The sequence below is a fragment of the Condylostylus longicornis genome, unplaced genomic scaffold (assembly GCF_029603195.1).
Source record: "Condylostylus longicornis isolate FDR11 unplaced genomic scaffold, ASM2960319v2 ptg000083l, whole genome shotgun sequence".
Taxonomy (NCBI): domain Eukaryota; kingdom Metazoa; phylum Arthropoda; class Insecta; order Diptera; family Dolichopodidae; genus Condylostylus; species Condylostylus longicornis.
Window position 1 is genome coordinate 1,598,889 of NW_026578051.1, and position 18,022 is coordinate 1,616,910.

The window sequence follows — 18,022 nt, forward strand, 5'->3', positions numbered from 1 at the left end:
TAAAATTTCTATTTATAAATTTCGAATATAATACGTATGTATGCATGTATAATGCATATATGCAGAATATATATATATAATCCATGAATATTTTAAAGTATATATTATATATATACGAGATATATTTAAATATATTTCCTAGAAAAGTTAATACCAGTCTGAGTATTCAAAAATTTTTTCCTATTAAATTCATTATTTATTTATAAAATAAAGTCTAAACCTTATCAACATATTGTGGGCTGCAACCCACGCATTTGTTATATATATATATATATAAATTGTATCCTTTTAATATCCTTTGTACCTACATATGTATATATTTTTATGTATTTTTACTTTTTATGCCCTTTATGCCATTCTTTTGTATTATTTATATTAAGTCAATTGTTCCTATATATAAAATGTGCTTTCATTGTTTAGACCTAAGTAAGTAAAATTGTTTAACAGCCGATTATCATCAGATGATTATTTTTTTTTATGTTCTCTCCTTTGAAATTTCAATCATTATAGTTAAACTCTCTCTTTTTTCTCTTTCAAAGAAAACTTTTAGAAATTTTTGATGTTTTCCTCTTTTTATTTTAAATTTTCTTAAATTCTATACTCATGGTGAATTATTCGAAAAAACTTCATTTAAAATTTTGGAAAATTAATAAATGAGAAAAATGAAAAAACAAAAAAAAAATTTTTTTTTGCCAAAAAGTCAAAAAAATTTGTCACTTCGACGGAAAATAAATGAGATAAAAATAGATTTTTATTTTTTTCTTTCTTTTGTAAATTTAAAACGAAAATAATTGAAGAGATAATAAATGAAGAGGGGGGGGGGGGGGTGAAAGGAAATTTCATGAAAGAAAAAATTAAAAAACAAAGCGAAAAATTGAAAAATTCTTTTCTTTTCTAAAAGAAATTTTCTTTTTCATTCCCATACTTCGTTGGCCACCGATTGACAACATTAAAATAAAAGATGTCGTTTTTTTTGTGACATTTTAATTTGATTTGCATCGATTGCTTTCCGACTTGTTGTAACGCTCGTGTTATCACATATATTTTTTTAAATTAAATTTAAATTTAATTTTTTAGACTGACGAACAAGTATATGTACTTGCAGATGAGTACCGTACATGTTTGTCAATATTTTTAAGTAATAAATTTGTTTTAATGTTTAAAATTTTGTTGGATATTGCTGTCAATTTCCTGATGAATTTGATACAATATAGTTGTTAAATAAAAAATTAATATAGAATTGATAAAATTTGGATAAAATGTTGAGAAAATAGAGAAAGAAGGCGATGAAATCATTAATTTAACTTATGGGTGTATAATCAATAACAGTCGCAAATACTTGCAGAAAAAGACAGGGAAGCTTTTTCTTATATTTCTTTATGAGCCATTAAATTAAGTGTAAAAGGATAATTGTATAATAGTTAACGAAAAGGATACAAAATGACGTGCTATATATACAGTTAAAAAACCAGTACAGTATATTATGATAAAAGACAATTTTGAAAAACAAAGTGTCAAAAACAGCTCTTTCCTCCTCCTTAAAAGTTAAAAACTATTCATATGTAAACAAGGGTATATAGAAGATAAAGAAAAATAGTGAGAGTAACAGAAAATAACAAAAAAAAAAGTACAAATAAAAAAACTAGAAAATGTAGGGGAGAAAATGGATTAATAAATGGAAAACAAGAACGAACGAACAAGAATGAAGAGAAAGAGATTAAAATAAAAGATAGAGAACATACGATAGAAATAATTTTGCATAGCCAGTGTGGCACTGGCATAACAAGAATGAAAATAAAAATAGATTTAAAAAATTTCAAATAAAAAATTTTATTTTTACACATACGCATTCATATTTAATATAATATGTAATTATTAAATGGATACACACATCCACACATACATACATTTATTTTTATATTATTTGAAATAAAGAACAAAAAAGAGCATGAAAAATATTAATGGTATGAGATTAAAGATAGCAGCAAAAAATATTTCATATTTATTATATTGAAATAGTAACAGGATATGGATGACATCGAATATTGTTACCAGATTTTAAAAAAATTTTCATAATTAATTCGTATATAATTATTAGCGTTGTTCTAATAAAATTATTTGAGTAAATTCATGATTTGGCATGAGAATTCCCGGATATCAGAGAAAATTCGACAATCTTCGTACAGAATCCCAAAATTTCTCATTGAATATTTCGATGTAGTTCCTGGAATTCACCCTAGATTGAAATGTTTCCATAAATCCAGAGTTTCAATTGGAATAAGTAGCTGTAAAAATGACGTCATATAACATTTTTCTTTTGAATTAACAATCGCAATTTCTGTAAGAAATTCCTTGAGTTAATACTGACTGGCAATTAAATTGCAAATGCACTCAAAAATTAAAAAAATTTGATCATTTGTCCTCTTTAAATGACATATGTCATTTATAATTGTAATTTAGTTATAAGTATATACTTAATGCATGTAAATTATTTCAATATTGCACCAATTATTAAAATTTTCATTCAGAAACGAATTTTTCGGACCCTATTATTCGAATTTTACTCCTGCAATGAACATAACGTATGCAAATTTATTAGGAGTCACACTGTCTACAAAATTACTGTTATTATACTCGTTACACAATATTATTAAAATCTACACTTATAAAACATAACTATACACTCAAGTATTTACGCATACATACACAAATATATTTTTCGCATTCAACTTTAATATTATAGCTAAAGGCAAATGTCCTAACCTAATGCCATATATTATTTTTTTTTTGGAAATGAGAGAGAATATAAGAATGGGAATTTTCTATGCATGAAAATGATTTTAATGAGAATATTGTTATCTATGTAAAATATAAAATTAAGGGAAAGCTTTTTTTTTATTCTTAAATTTCCTTGGATTTAGTCTACACACAAACAAATGTCAAATATTTTGACAATTTTATCTTATTTTGAATTTTAATTCATTTTAAAAAAAAAAAAAATTATTTTCTTTTTTTTTATTTTATTGACTATTAAATTCAAAATTCTTAAGCATTATAAAAAAAAATTTTTTATTTTTTTAAAAACTTTAATGTGACATGTTCTCCTAACCTTTTTTATATATACTGGACATTTTTATAATGTCAAAATAATAATATTAAGTATGAAAAGATGACATAAGAATGGATTTTGTTGATGCGGTTTCTGACAATTAATGCGCATGTCAGAAACACAAATACAAATAGAATAACAATTAAAATATAGGAACGAATGACTAGCATTAAATTTTTTGTTTTCGTTTTCGTTATAACTAAGTAAGTTATTTTGACATATGAAATTTACTGTTATATTTTTTATTTTCTTTGTCTATTTAACTGTTATTTTTTTTTGTTATTGTTTTATTTTATTTTTTTTGTAGATAATGTGTTAAATTGCGGGAATTTTTTTCTTTTTTTTGTTTTAAACACGATACTTCAATTAAAAGATATTTGATATTAGTGACGAGTTGTCATTTATACATACATACAAAAATAATATTGCAATCGATTGATTACGTACTTAAGTATGAGACACACTATATATTATGAAAGAAAAATCTTCATTCATAAATTCTGATGATTTACATCAGATAATGGCTAATTATCGAAATTATTATGATTCGACATTTCAAATGAGTTACTCACTATGTACCAATGCATAATATTTTATCTCTTATATTATAGAATCTGTTATACTTACCTATCTACATATATGCCAAATATAGTCAGTGAAGTCATTTATGTATTGAGTACGATATAGAAAGCGTTTATTTACATATGTACATATGTATAAATAAGAAATGGTGCTTGTTACATTAAATGTTCATTTATTCAAGTTGAATGCTCTGTAACAAGGGCAATTCTATAATAATAACGTAATATTTTTTTCTGTAATAATATTTATTATTATGATGTTTTTTTTCATGTGATTTTGCAAAAAAAAAAAAACAGAAAATGAAAATTTTTTAAGGGTTGTTAGTAGGTACATAATAAGTGCAAATCTATTGATTTTTTTCTTGTGTCCCTTCTATGTTTTTACTGGGGTTTTGTTTTAAATTCGAATTAGCGAAATATTGTTATAAATTTGATTTACTTAGAATGTAAAAATAAAGAATAAATTTAATTTTTCTCATAATTGCATACAATATTATATTTGTGGAATTGGAATGCTATGAAAATTTTAGGGTGCAAATTAATTAAGCAATTGTATTAAATAATAAAATAAGTTGGATGTGCATTGTCCGCGAAAATGTAGGTAAATAAGAAATTAAATTAAGTAATAAAATTTGAATTTTTGTATAATCACTTGCGCATAGGAATATTTAGGTATTGTATAATGTCAAAATATTTTGGTTTTTAAATAAAATTGACAGAAAAATAGTTGTCATACAATATGACGGTATGTTTAATGTCAAAAATCCAATATTTTTTTAAATAATTTTTCATTTGTAATTAGTAATTACATTACGTATTTATTATGCATATTAAATATTGGGAAGCCTTACGTTGTTTATCTGCCTAAAAAGCGGGCCTACAACTAGGCCTTGGAGTTGTGATTTTCTGCACAGATGGATCAAAAACCAATGAAGGAGTTAGTGTAAGTGTGTACGGTGAGGACGTAAATATCACAAGAATCGTCGGGCACTATCTATCAACATTTCAGGCTTAAACATATGTTATTAAATTCTGTACTCCAATATCAGAGGGAATCTTAGGAGGAGAAGCATTTTTATTATTTTGGACAGTAAGGTCATACTTGTTGTCCTGTCGTCTTATGTAGTAAGATCAAAATTGTTAAGAGGAAAAGTCGATGCCCTTAACGTCCTAGTTAGGTATAACAATGTATGATGTGTGAATATTGGTTGTCCTCTCTCTCGGAGAGGACCGGCAACTAACTTCATTTGGTCCTCGCAGGCTGAAGGTTTATGTGGAACGGACCAGAATCGATCATTGGAACAATTTTTCTCACTTATCTCAATCCAAAAAGTTTATGTTCTCCGTAGGACCTAGGGGGCGTGCGACACTTGGTCGTCGAGATTTGATGCTACTGGTGAATATGTTCACTGGACATTGCCTCTTGATTGTCCATTTGAAAAGGATGAGTAAGGTAGAGACCGAGGTTTACCGCCTATACCTTAAAGAGGCTGAAACGTTGTGGCGCTTATAGTGTGAATGCTTCGGAATTGGCTTAATGGCCGCGATTTAATGTAGGTGTAGATGTAATGCTTAGTAATTCAATATAGTTTGCGAGGAGTTATTTGCAATTTATATATGTATATGTATAATTAACATACATATAGACCTTACATATGCAGATATATATGTATGTGTCTTCATAAATTATTGTATACATCCTTCTTTCAAATCCTTGAAAATTTCACTTTTTATTTTCTTAATTTTTTTCTTTTTTGTTTTGCAATTTCTTCATCAAACTTAAAGGAAACAGCAGGAGAAACAATAGGTTACAGTGTAACTTATATATTTGTATGTATGCGTACAATATACATATATCGGCAGACATAGAGGCGCGATAATAAACTTTCTCAGAAAAACAATAAGTTGGGGAAACAATGGTAATGGTTTTTTTGTAGAAATTTCTATAAATAAGAATGGAAACACGGGTAATATTAAATGATGAATGTAGATACATTTATTTGGTACATACAATAAAGATAATAAAGTTTTTAGAAAAAAAAATTGTTTTTTTCATATTATTTTATTTAAATGTTGGTACTTAAATCAAAAACAAGGTCGAACAAATTGTAAATTTAAAGAAAAATTTTATGCACAGTTCTTAAATTTATTCTCATATTTTTTTGGGACTGGCTGCAAGTGTATAACAATCAGTCTTATACTTATATACGATATCCGATTGGTTCAAAGAAATAACAATTAGACGAATCACAATCAGGTGATTGTTAGACAGCTAGATTTACTTAAATTGTCAGAAGGCTAAGGGGAATTAATTACTTAAATGGAGAATAAAAGGTTCGCAGATAATTGACTAGTACTTCAGAAATTTGTGGAACAAAGAAAAATATTGTAGCTTAATGTACAATCTATGATATGTGTGGTGAAAATGTAGGTCAACTATATAATCAGGTAACACTCTATTGTTGTCTATGATTACATATAATAATTTATCCCGTTTCCTAGTTAATTTAATATGGAATTAAATTAATTCGACAATGTGTCACTCTCTCGAGATGTAGAATTGAAAAATAGCTCATCAATTGAGTTTGCCCAGTTTCTTTATTAGTTTTATCTCTTCTTTGTCAAACTACCATCGCAAATAAAGCAGAATTTAGAAGTCGCTTCTAAAAACCGAGACGTCATACTGCAGTCAGTTAATTCCACATATAGTAAGCCATTTACTGAGTTCAATTTCATATATAATAAGAACCTCATTTCTAATATACTTAAATAGCTTATTAAATGAAAATATTCCAATCAAGGTCATACATAATGGACATTAAATTACATAAACATTACATAAACAAGGACATTAAATTACATAATGTTCAAATTATATTTTTTCAATTATTTGTACAAGTGTATAGCGTTGTCGAAATATTTTTTAGGTCATCGGTATTTTTTATGCCGCAATATACTCAGAAACAAAAAAAAACAGAACTCATCTTAATTTACGCACTTGTATACTGTAAAGCCTCTCCATGTTATTATATAATTTGAATTGAAATTAAAAATCATAGCGCACAATAAGCACATACTTTATAAAAAAATAAAATGTATAACAATCAATCATGTAGAAATATTGAATTTATTAAAATTAAATATGATTTGAGTATTTTTAAATGAATAGCATTAAATTAACTATATTAAGATGCTGAAATGATACTCGTACAAGGTCGATACTATTAATGCAGAATTATCGATTTTTTCTTTCTATTTATGTAAAAAATTATTACTTAGTCATGTAAACGAAGCACACACAATTCGAATTCTTCTACATTAAAATGAAAAGTTTAAAGTTCAAATTATTTTTTTTTTTGCCCTAGTATTTTTTTTTACTTTCATAAAAAATTCTCCTATTTCTCTTTGGTTCCATAAATATATAGTTGTGATGATGAGATCAATACTGGGGTTTTATAATTTTTAATATTTATTTACAAAATATATTTAATTTATATTCATTTCTTATTTAATATATAATTTTTATTCATATTGAATTTAAATTGAATTTTCATATTCAGTTTCATAATAATGAAAAATAGAAGAAAAGAAATGAGATGACACAACAAAAAATTCATGCAGTTTCATGTTTTTCTATTTTATGAGAAACTAAAAATAAAATATTATTCTCTGTTAACAGTAAACCTCAGAATTAAAATAGTCGAGTACATTTATCAATGTAAAATGGCATTAATTTTATACTGAATCGGAACAATATAACAGTTTATTCAAATATTTTGAATTCAATATACTTGTAAAGCTATAATGCTGGCAGGCTCTTAGGTTCGAACTTCATAGTCACACTTCTAACTATTTGAATTATAAAGTTTGCATATTAGCTATACTAAGATTCAATTAAACTTATGGCTTTTAATTAGTAACTGCTCAAATTCAATACGGCCTAATAATTTTCGACATATATGAGTAGTCTCAACAATATAATTTGTAAAATTATTTCCAAATAAAAAACAAAAATACAACAAAATCTATTTGTTCAAATTAAACAAAGTTTTTTTTAATATACATTTTTGTTCTTTATACACTAAACATTTCTATTAAATTATTGCAAAAATATTACAGGGTAGAAGATATCCTGTGGTACCTTTATACATTTTTGTTTAAAAATTAATTTCGACTTAATATGAATACTGTAAAAATAATTGTTCTAATATAATTTTAAATAATTAAAGCTGTCATTTTAAAACAGATCTTTTAAAAATTTTTTGCAATAACCCGTATATTATGAGAAAATTTGAACATTTAAATATTTTTTTTTTTCAATTTACATTTTTGAAGCGATTGAACGAAGACGTTGATTAAAACATGGTTTTGGGCATGGATCAGGACATGGTTTAGGACATGGATCAGGACATGGTGGACATGGTTGTGGTGTTGTGATTGGACCTCGTGTTGTTGTTGTTCTTGTAGTTGTTCTTGAAGTTGTCCTTGAAGTTGTTCTTGATGTTGTTGGTTTTTTTGTTGTTGTTGAACCACATTCATTGCAACAGCAGCAGCAGCATGGATTTGGGCATGGATTTGGGCATGGATTTGGACATGGGTTTGGGCAAGGTGGGCATGGTCCTGGGCCTGGTCCTGGACCGGGTCCTGGGCCTGGTCCTGGCCCGGGTCCTGGTCCTGGGTTTCCATCGCAACCTGCTCTTTCAGGATAATCACAAGTTTGGTGTTCTTCATTGAAATGAAGATTAGCTGGGCATGTCATTTCAACGCCACCATTTTCACATACAATATATTTTCGGCATGTGTCAGGATGGCGAACCATTCTTCCATGGGGTTGATTGTCGCATTGTGGCCAATCTGCGTAAACGCTTACTATGCCCAGCGAAAAAATCGCTAAAATAAGACCTATAAAATAAAATTAGAATTTATTTACTTTTTTTTTTTTTTGAATATTTAAAAAAAATTTTTTGATCTACTTTACCTTTCATTTCTTAAACTCGTATAGTTTAAAAAGGTTTTTAGAAAACTATGGTATTCTTCACTAAAAATTTTATTTATATACTTTTTCAATATTAACTAGAATCAAATATTTTTAATTTATCTATAATTAAAAAAAAATCTATTCGTTCGATTTACATTTTTTAATAACCAAATCTGTTCGAAAAATTTAATTCGGCTTCATTTGTTTTTCTATTTCTTACAACAACTTTTTTTTTTTAAAATATAATCATTTTAACATTTTAATTATAATTTGACAAATTTTTTTCAAAAATTAATTAATTCTTATCATTATTTCCTTATACATAAAAATTTGTCAACATTAAAATGTTCTAGAATAATTTGATATGATAATTGATTTGTCAAACTGTTGACATTTTGTTGACGGTGACACATTGCTGTTTGTTGTTATCCTGTGCCTATTTTTAATGTGAGTTCGGTACACTTGTACTTCATTAGTTTTAATAGTTCAATATTATATATACAAATCGATTAAAGAAAAATGTACTGTTACTATATCTGGGAATGACTTTGTGCAGCGGCTGCCTTTCCGTAGTCTGCCTTCCTCCGCCGTGGGGGTAAGGCTCGCCTGCCTGTTCGCGGCGGATTGCGGTCTTCACTGATATTGTAGGAGGGGCGTGGGGAGAATACAATAAGTTGCGATTGACTGCGATGTCCTGGGGGATACTTTTGTCCCACTCAGTTCCCTTGAAAAATCTAAAATCTACTGTTATTATATGTCTTCAATGACATGCTTTTATATAATATGCTATTTAATCGAGAGTTTACTGCATTTTACTTGTTCATTTACATTTTAAATATTTTTCTCTCTAATGTTTGGTCTGCAATGTTATCATGCTTGTTATATTGCAATCGCAATTGAATTATCTTCACTTTCGATTTTACAGTTTAACGATTTCAATATTATTATTAATATTAGGTATGTAAATATGTAAGAATATATTTGGTTGTATATAGCAACAAATCACATTGAAGCATTTTTAATATGCACATAGATTTTAAATTAGCCAAGTCACTTGCCGTTTTTGCTTTATATTTTGCTTGTTTTTTTATCTGCTCTTTCATATTTTGTTTTTAACGATTTAATAAGATGCTGTAATCGAAATCTTGTTTTCAATTTTACAATCTTTTCGTGTAAAATTGCATAATTGTACACATAAATAGTATACTTATAAAAAAATAAGTGCTGTTACAAGTAGGTAGATATCTACATACGTATGATATACATATATAAACAGAGTCGCAGGAAAACGACTGCCAGAAGGATTTAAATAGGAAACTTCATAAAAAAAACTTCTTATTTAAAAAATTTGATTTCTCTATTTGTTATTCCCCCCATAATTGTGTTAGTTTTTATAGTACGCTTATATCATTAAACTTCAAAAATATTCAAACTAGAGTCTCAAAGTTTAACATGAACTATGTATTGAGGCCTAATGACCTGAGGGGCCATTTTAGTTTTAATAGGGAGATCAACGGCATTCGGGACTTGGACTTTGGTCCGGAGCTGAAAAACATAGTAAGGTCTTACATTGGGGATTTGCCTGAAAGGATATTTTGGGACGAAAGAGGCCCTAAACTTGGCCCTGGATTTTGTCAATTTTTGGATTTGTATTTTTTTTCATGTCACGCTGACAACTGCACAAAATGCTTACTCTTCTATTTATTAAAAAAAAACCCTACTGCATATTTCATCTTTCCGAGATAATACGAGTATCAGTTAAAAATCAAGAGAATGAATGATTTCTTTAACACTCTGTGATATAAACAAAAAAAAAAACTGAAAAAACTAAATGTGCTTCATGATTGTGTACTTATAACATATGTGCATAAAATAACTACCGTAAAATTACAGAAAAAAAAAACAATTAAGTCTGCTGTTGAAAAGCTCAAAAAGAGCTTTTCAAAATTTACAACAATTGGAATAAAAGCAAAAGAATAACAACAAAACATTATCACCCACTGGACTATATGCCTTTTGAACCAAACACATATTTGCTTATGTTGCATTTGTTGTAAAAACAGCTGTTGCATTTTGTTTTGATGTCTCAACAAAAAGAAAAAAACACTCGTGTATAAAATTAAAAATAGCATTTTAGATGACTAAAGCGTACATAACATTTAATATAGGAAAAGAATTTCTTTAAGGAATGGGAAAAAAATATTTGTTCTATTTTCGGTTCTAAAATTATTTCTACAATAAGATTAACAAAACATTTATGATAAATTGGTAAATTTATATTTATAATGTCTCTTTCATGAGACCCGTTTAAGAGTAGGTATATAAAATCTCGTCTCCTTTTCGTGATGTTGACATATAGGTTGTATTGAATCTGTTTAGAGGCGTTTCCTTCGTTTTGCTCTTCGTGTGGCATGGATTGGTCGAATCTGTTCAGGATGTCCTTTGATAAAAGTAGGCTTTATCTTTTGGATTTAAGGTCACTTCGTTGTCATAGGTTGGTTTCTGATATAGTTTTCATTCATCAACTTGTGGTGAGTAACGTGGTTGTTCCGGTTTTATTGGGTCGAATTTCTTACAAAGAGAATCCGAGTAACTTAAGGTCGATCGATCTTTTCAATGTTCCGCGTCGTATAGTACGGACTATAGGAAGCGTGACCCGCAGTGTTGCGTATGCTGTACAAAATTAGCTTGTATCCATAATTTTTTTGTACGTATATATGAGTAAAAGAGTACTTAAGGGCCGACTCTACAATAGCATTGATCGTCACCGTGCAGTATTTTTCTTTCTCCTTTCCCTTTCTATCTACATAAATGATGACTATTTTAGTTTTAGTAGTTGATAGCCACATTTAGTGGCTAACTAAAGTTTATATTCTAAAAAACGTAAATGTTTTATTCACAATTTGTTGAACCTCGAATTAATTATAGAAATTATTATTATGTATATTATTAAGTAAAGTAAATCTTCGTCTATTCTTGAAAGTATTGTCAATTTCTGTCACGTATTTAAACACTAGATTATTTAAATTTTGAGAAATTAGAAATATTTGAGCATGGTGGTAAAGAATACCTACCTATACTTAATACTTAAATTTATTTAAACCTATTGAATACTTATTTCCCTACTTTTTTTTGTAAAACAAATTTCTTTTAAGTTTAAATTCCAGTATAAAATGCGAGTACCCGATATGCCAATATAATGAATTGTAAAAACATAAAAATAGAATTCAAATTAATCTTAGTATACAATTGATATTGTGGTTTGGTGGTTAAAGAAAAAAAATATTGCTATATGCAAGCTATGCTTTCCTAAAATAGAAATTTTTTTTAGTTAAAAGTGAAAAATAATTTTTCTTAGTTTTTTCCCTTATTAGGTTCAAACATAAGTGATTATACGATTATAAAGATAATGAAGCAATCACTACATTCAATGAAAATACCAGTATCAGGAAATAGGTTCATCGTTTATTACTACTTATGTGTCAGTTATTCCTAGAAATAAGTGTGATGACGATTGATTTAATTAAAATGATAAAATATTTATATTATCAAACCCTTTAACATATCTTCTTAAATATTTAATTAAAAAAAAATTAATTGGACGTGATCAGCACATGATCGACCTCATTATGTATTTTCTGGATGTTATATATATTGATTCCAATAGATGTATTATTGTAAGAACCAGTTTAGGAGTACGAGCCTTTGCACATTAATTGCAAATTTTATAAAAAATAGGTAATATTCAACTTATTCTAAGAATGTAAACCGAAAGTGTAATACATGAAATAGCAAACAAACAGTTCGAAAGTTCTTTCTCACATAGAAAAATTCGGTTTCTCTATCATATACATGACAATACCTCACTACCTCACTTTGTGTTTCTGATGTGAATAAATTTGTACAGATAATGTGTAGTTATTATAATGATTAGATTTCGGAATGAATACAAATACTGTATGTATTCATTATATAGGCCTAGTGAGTGATAAAATGAGTGAATTACTATAATTACGAAATACTTAAATGTTTTCAACTTAAATATTCACTAATACTCAATAGAGATACATTAAAGCAAGGATTCTATGATTTTGTAACCGGAAATTTCCTGAAAATTTCACGAAATCAATGTGCTTTTCAGAAAACCGTACAGCTAATAAAAGTTTAATATAAAATAAATAGTTGCGTTTTAACTTGAAATAAATTGTAAAGAAGGTACTCCAAAGAATTGATGGGAAAACTCTCGAAGAAATGCAACTTCAGAGAATGCTTCAACTGAAGGGGAATCACCGTGCTAAATTTAATTAGCAGAGTGTTGACAATTATATTCCTCGCCACAATTGAAACGCAACTCGAAGTAACTCTGTTGGAGCTGCAGGTTCTGTTCAGAAAGCAAAATAATTTTATCCACCCGACGACCATTCGAAGTTGCTCAAAATTAATAATAAAACAGTCAGTGGAATAGATAAGAAAAGAATGTTATAAATTATATTATAACTTGAAATGAATTCGGGAGAAAGTATTCTACAGTTGTGATTGAAAAGTTTAAACCGAACCGAATTAATATCAAATACAAATTGAAGCAAATCAAGACCTAGAATAACGATCCAAAGACATTTTTTTTAATTCTAAGTCTAGATTCGGATTTGGACTCGAATCTATGACACAGATAGTTTAACTGAACTGTAAGTCTTTATTTTAAGCAAAAATACTTATATATATTATGGAACGTACAATAAACGGTTGAAAATTAACTCTCCATACGTTATGTATTGCCGTTAAAGTGAATTTATGTTGCATGTGTTATGCAATTTAGAAAATTTAATTTTGGAAAGTGAAAGGGGACTGATTAATTAGTTTAATTATTTTCTAACTCTTCAGAGGCTTGACGTTTTTTAATTAATGTTTTTTACGAAATTTTATTGACAAACTTACACACATCCTACACTTGTGTACGCATTTACATAAATAGGGTGTAAATGCGGATTAAATGCTTTTATTTATGCGTACTTGTACGAAGGTCGTAGTGTGAAAAAATGACAGCATTAATGACAACTATTTTTAAATTTATCAATTGACAAATACAAAAAAAAAAAGGTAAAAAGGTTAATAACATTCCTTATTTCTTCATTGTTTCTTCTTTTGTCTTTTTTTGTCGTTTTCAGTTCAGAACAGGTAAAAAATCTTGTTTTTACTTTTCTTTTCTTCTCTCATTCACGTTGTAATTGCGTGTATTTTAATTAACAAGGTGAGGAAGGTACAAATATAGAAAAAACCAAAATATTTTTTTTTATTTTCAATTTTTTAAAAAATAGTTTTGTGGTGTCAGTATATTGTGGCGTTATCTGTTTTACAAAAATTATTGTACCTCTAGCATTATACTCGTAACAATAATTTTATTTCAATTTCAAAGAAATTACAAAGTTAAGATCTAAGATTGTGCGAATGTAACAAAACGTTATGACATGTTCAGTTTAAAATTTTTTTTTCTTTCCCATACTAATTTGCTTATTCTATTCAAAAATTTACACACGCATACTTACATGTATGGTATGATAGATGTTTTATGTTTCACCAATTCTTCAATTCCTTTGCGTTATTAATAATGATGATTACGTAAAAGTTTTGCTTTTGTTTTCTTAGGTGTTTCTTCATCTATTCCATATTGTAATAATCTATACTTTATTTATGTGTGTTTAATTTTATTGGTATAGAGATGCCAGATTTACGAGTTTTATTGATGCGATTAACTGAATATTAAATAATTTCTTTATAAAGTTTACTTAATTTCTGTCAACTTTGAGCCATTTTCTGTCACTGTATCATCAATGCACGTGTACTTTACCAGAACATTGATTTTAAAACATTTAATGGATGTTGAATGGTAATTGCTGCGAAATAATCGGTGAGAACCAGATATCATGATGACGACAGCTAATTAAGAAGCTTAAAGCTTTCTCAATTTATGTTAGTTACACATAACAATAGTTTAGAATTGTTGGTCAGACGCTAGTTCTTCTATGATGAAATGGCAAACCAAACTGAATCATTTTAAGAATGGGAAAACTAAATAATAAGAAATAGTACAAATATTCACCAGAGACAATGATAAACGAGCAGGTTTCGACATATTTAATGAAAGTTAGAGGAAGAATTTATTTTATGTTAATGATCAGTAGCCTTTATTAGGTTGCGGGGAACTAATTTTATTAAGGGAGAGGCACGTTGTTTATATATTTATAACCAATTGTTTACAATTTAATAGTAATTATTATTGGACCTATATAATTTTAATAACTGTAGTCCACTAAAGTACGAATTAAATAGTTTCCCTCGCAACTGGCTAGCCTTGAGAGTTATTAAAACAAAAGAAGATCATTGTTGTTTTAATAAAATATATGTATACGCAAGATTCATTTTATTTTTTGTTTTCAAAGAACCCAATATATCAACCTAATCAACCCAAGTAACCTAAATAAGAAAACTAGTAACAAATTGGGTGGCAATATTTAAATGAATCGTGAGAATTTTTCATTTTTCTTTTAATTTTCATCATGATATACATATTGATGTTCATATAAAGATTATTCGCACAGTTTATTTTATTTCGTCATCTTGTATGAGAATAACGCAAATTTTGTTAAGATTTTTTTCTAATTTCATGAAACCTCTATTTGATTATTATTTAAATTTATGTAATGCACATGTTATGTATACATGTGTATAGAAATGTTAATTATATTTACATAATTATGTTATAAATTTAATATTATTTAGTTATAATTATATGGAAATATAAATTTGAACACGAAAATATTATATAACATAATTTAAACAATAGTTTTAATTATTAATTCTTAAGATTTAATAAATGTAAAATCTCACATACTTATGTAGATAATTTATTTAGAAATGTAGGTTAATAAAAATTTAAGAGAATGAATAAATCATTAGGTATAAGTAGTGGATTAAGGAAAGAAGTATTTATTGAAATTTTTAACATAAATAATGTATAACATATAGGTTAACTGTCAAGAGTTTCTGTAGAACTCTAGTAAAATTCCGAATTTTTCACGTATTACACTTAATATTTCACGTATCTTCATATTTATGGGCTGCTAGTTATTATTTTTCATTATTACTCTTTAATAATTCTCTCGGGTTATCTTATCATATGATTTTACTCATCTGAGAAGAATTGATTAGTAAACTTCAGAGGTTTGCTCGTTTCCACCACAGACGAAGACTTTAGCAGAATGATAAGCAAACTGATAACATCAAGATTCGATCAAAAATGCAAAATCAGCGGGAGTTCTCCTCAGATGTTCTTAGTAGGAGGAAGAACAATTTAATCTACAGTTTACAGTTGGTAAAAAATGTTACGTCTAATACGCTTCCAAAGACACCACAACCATGTACCACGTCAAATAAATTTCCATTATATCTAAGGTTCAGCATATTTTAAGGTTCCAAAAAGATTCGATTTATTAAAACTATATGCTCATGAATTAAAAAGAAAGAACCAAATCACAAATATTTCTTTTGTTTTTTCTTTGTTTTCCATTAACGGAACAAGCACCATCGGGGAATAAAGAAACGCAAAGTGAATTTTATAGAACGCAATATATAACATGAAAATCTGTAATTTCTCTATGTAATCTTATTATATCAGTATGTGCTATAACATTATTTTAAGTTATACAAATGATTAATGGCATGAAAGGAAAGAATAAAATAACATTCTTTTTGTATTCTTTTGCAACACTATGCGGAATGTGTAAACAAATCATTTTGTTGAAAGAAAAATCCATAGGGAAAGCATACATTTGTAGGGAAAATATAGGGAAATAATTGTGGTTTTCTTTTGTTTATCTCTTTATCATATTAAATTACATATTTTCTTTATTCACACTTGGCTTGTATGCAAAAGTAATAGAATGAATAAAAATGAATGGATCATTTATTTGTCTATAAATGCTTCATTTATTTTTGTTACTTCCACACTTTATATATATATACATTGCTCTATAACTTATTAAATCCCAATATTTCCAGAATTTCTTTCAAATTAATTTTTAAGATTAAAGATTGAATGAATGTTTTGAAATCAAAAATTCTTTCTTTCAATTGGAATTTATTCAATTGTGAATATTAAAGTACACTTTCTATAATTAGAAATTATTTTTTTGTTTTTATTCAAACTTTGATAATTCAATTTAATCAGAGATAAAAATTGATTGCCTTTAAAGGAAATGTTAATAATTTTCCAGAAATAAAATGAAAAAGAAGCTCGTATATGAAATTTATTACAAAATTTCACATTTATTACAGAAATTGTTTTGCTATTCCGAATTTCTATTGAATTTTGTAGAATTTTTAATAAATTACTTGAATGATTGCTTAAAATTCAATTAAATTATAATTAACCTAAATAATCATAATAAGGCTCTGATAAAAATCTGTTCTAAATTTTCGAATTTTGGGTAATTGTACTGTTATACTTGTTGATTGCTTAAAACTTCCATAAATTGCGAAAATCAAGAGCCCATTCGTGTAAATTTTGCTAGTATAAATATGAGACGGTTGAGCATATTTCACTGCTTTTTTGAAACATTGACAAGGGTACGAATGGTTTAGTTGAGAGGATGAGTGATAGTACCTTATGTGGCCTTGCGGGAGGTGGCATTTGGACGAATGTGTAATTACATGAGGACTATAGGCTTAGTTGGCATTTTATAAATGGTGGATTAAACTAGTCTGAAGACGACCCCTGCGAATTTCAAGTTTAATCCAATCTAATCTATCGATTGGTTTGAAATTCAACAAAATTGTTGCAAAGAGATTGATATTTTTTTTATTTTTCTTGAATCCATAGAAATGACATCCTTGCAATGCAAATTGTTTTAAACTTACGGGACTTTCTGACCAGATGCAAAACGAGAACATGCGGGTTTCAACAAAACAAACAGTGACAGACATTATTTCACGATTCAGAACAAAGCACGTGGTGAGAACATATGCTGGTATCTTCAGTTTTGTGGATATCAGCATTTCTACAAATACATAGTTCCGTCATAGTTTCAGATTCTTTGGCTGCACTTATTTGGTCTAACGTCAACTGTTGCCGTCCTATAAATATGCAATCTAAATTTTCTTTAAATTATTTTTCTTATCTCCCTATCAGCGATTTTCTGTACACCCTAGCCACGGAGTTGTTTAAATTGCAGTTTCAAGCTTGTGTGAATTCTCGATGGCGTGATAATAATAATAATAATATTATTATTATCACGCGATTACTTAGTATTACTATATTTTGATACTAAATAAGTGAATTGAAAATTTCGATTCGATTAT

General features: G+C 27.6%; 2 protein-coding genes across 20 annotated transcripts in view; one reads left to right on the forward strand and one right to left on the reverse strand.

The window, feature by feature from the left end:
- Positions 1–18,022, forward strand: part of LOC129613411 (uncharacterized) — an 83,615-nt gene that overhangs the window by 10,420 nt on the left and 55,173 nt on the right. The window lies entirely within an intron of this gene.
- LOC129613355 (keratinocyte proline-rich protein-like) lies at positions 8,012–8,675 on the reverse strand. The gene is made up of 2 exons (XM_055527367.1): positions 8,669–8,675; positions 8,012–8,592 (listed from the first exon to the last, which is right to left on the reverse strand). Exons 1-2 carry the CDS (start codon positions 8,673–8,675, stop codon positions 8,012–8,014), a joined length of 588 nt encoding a protein of 195 aa, XP_055383342.1.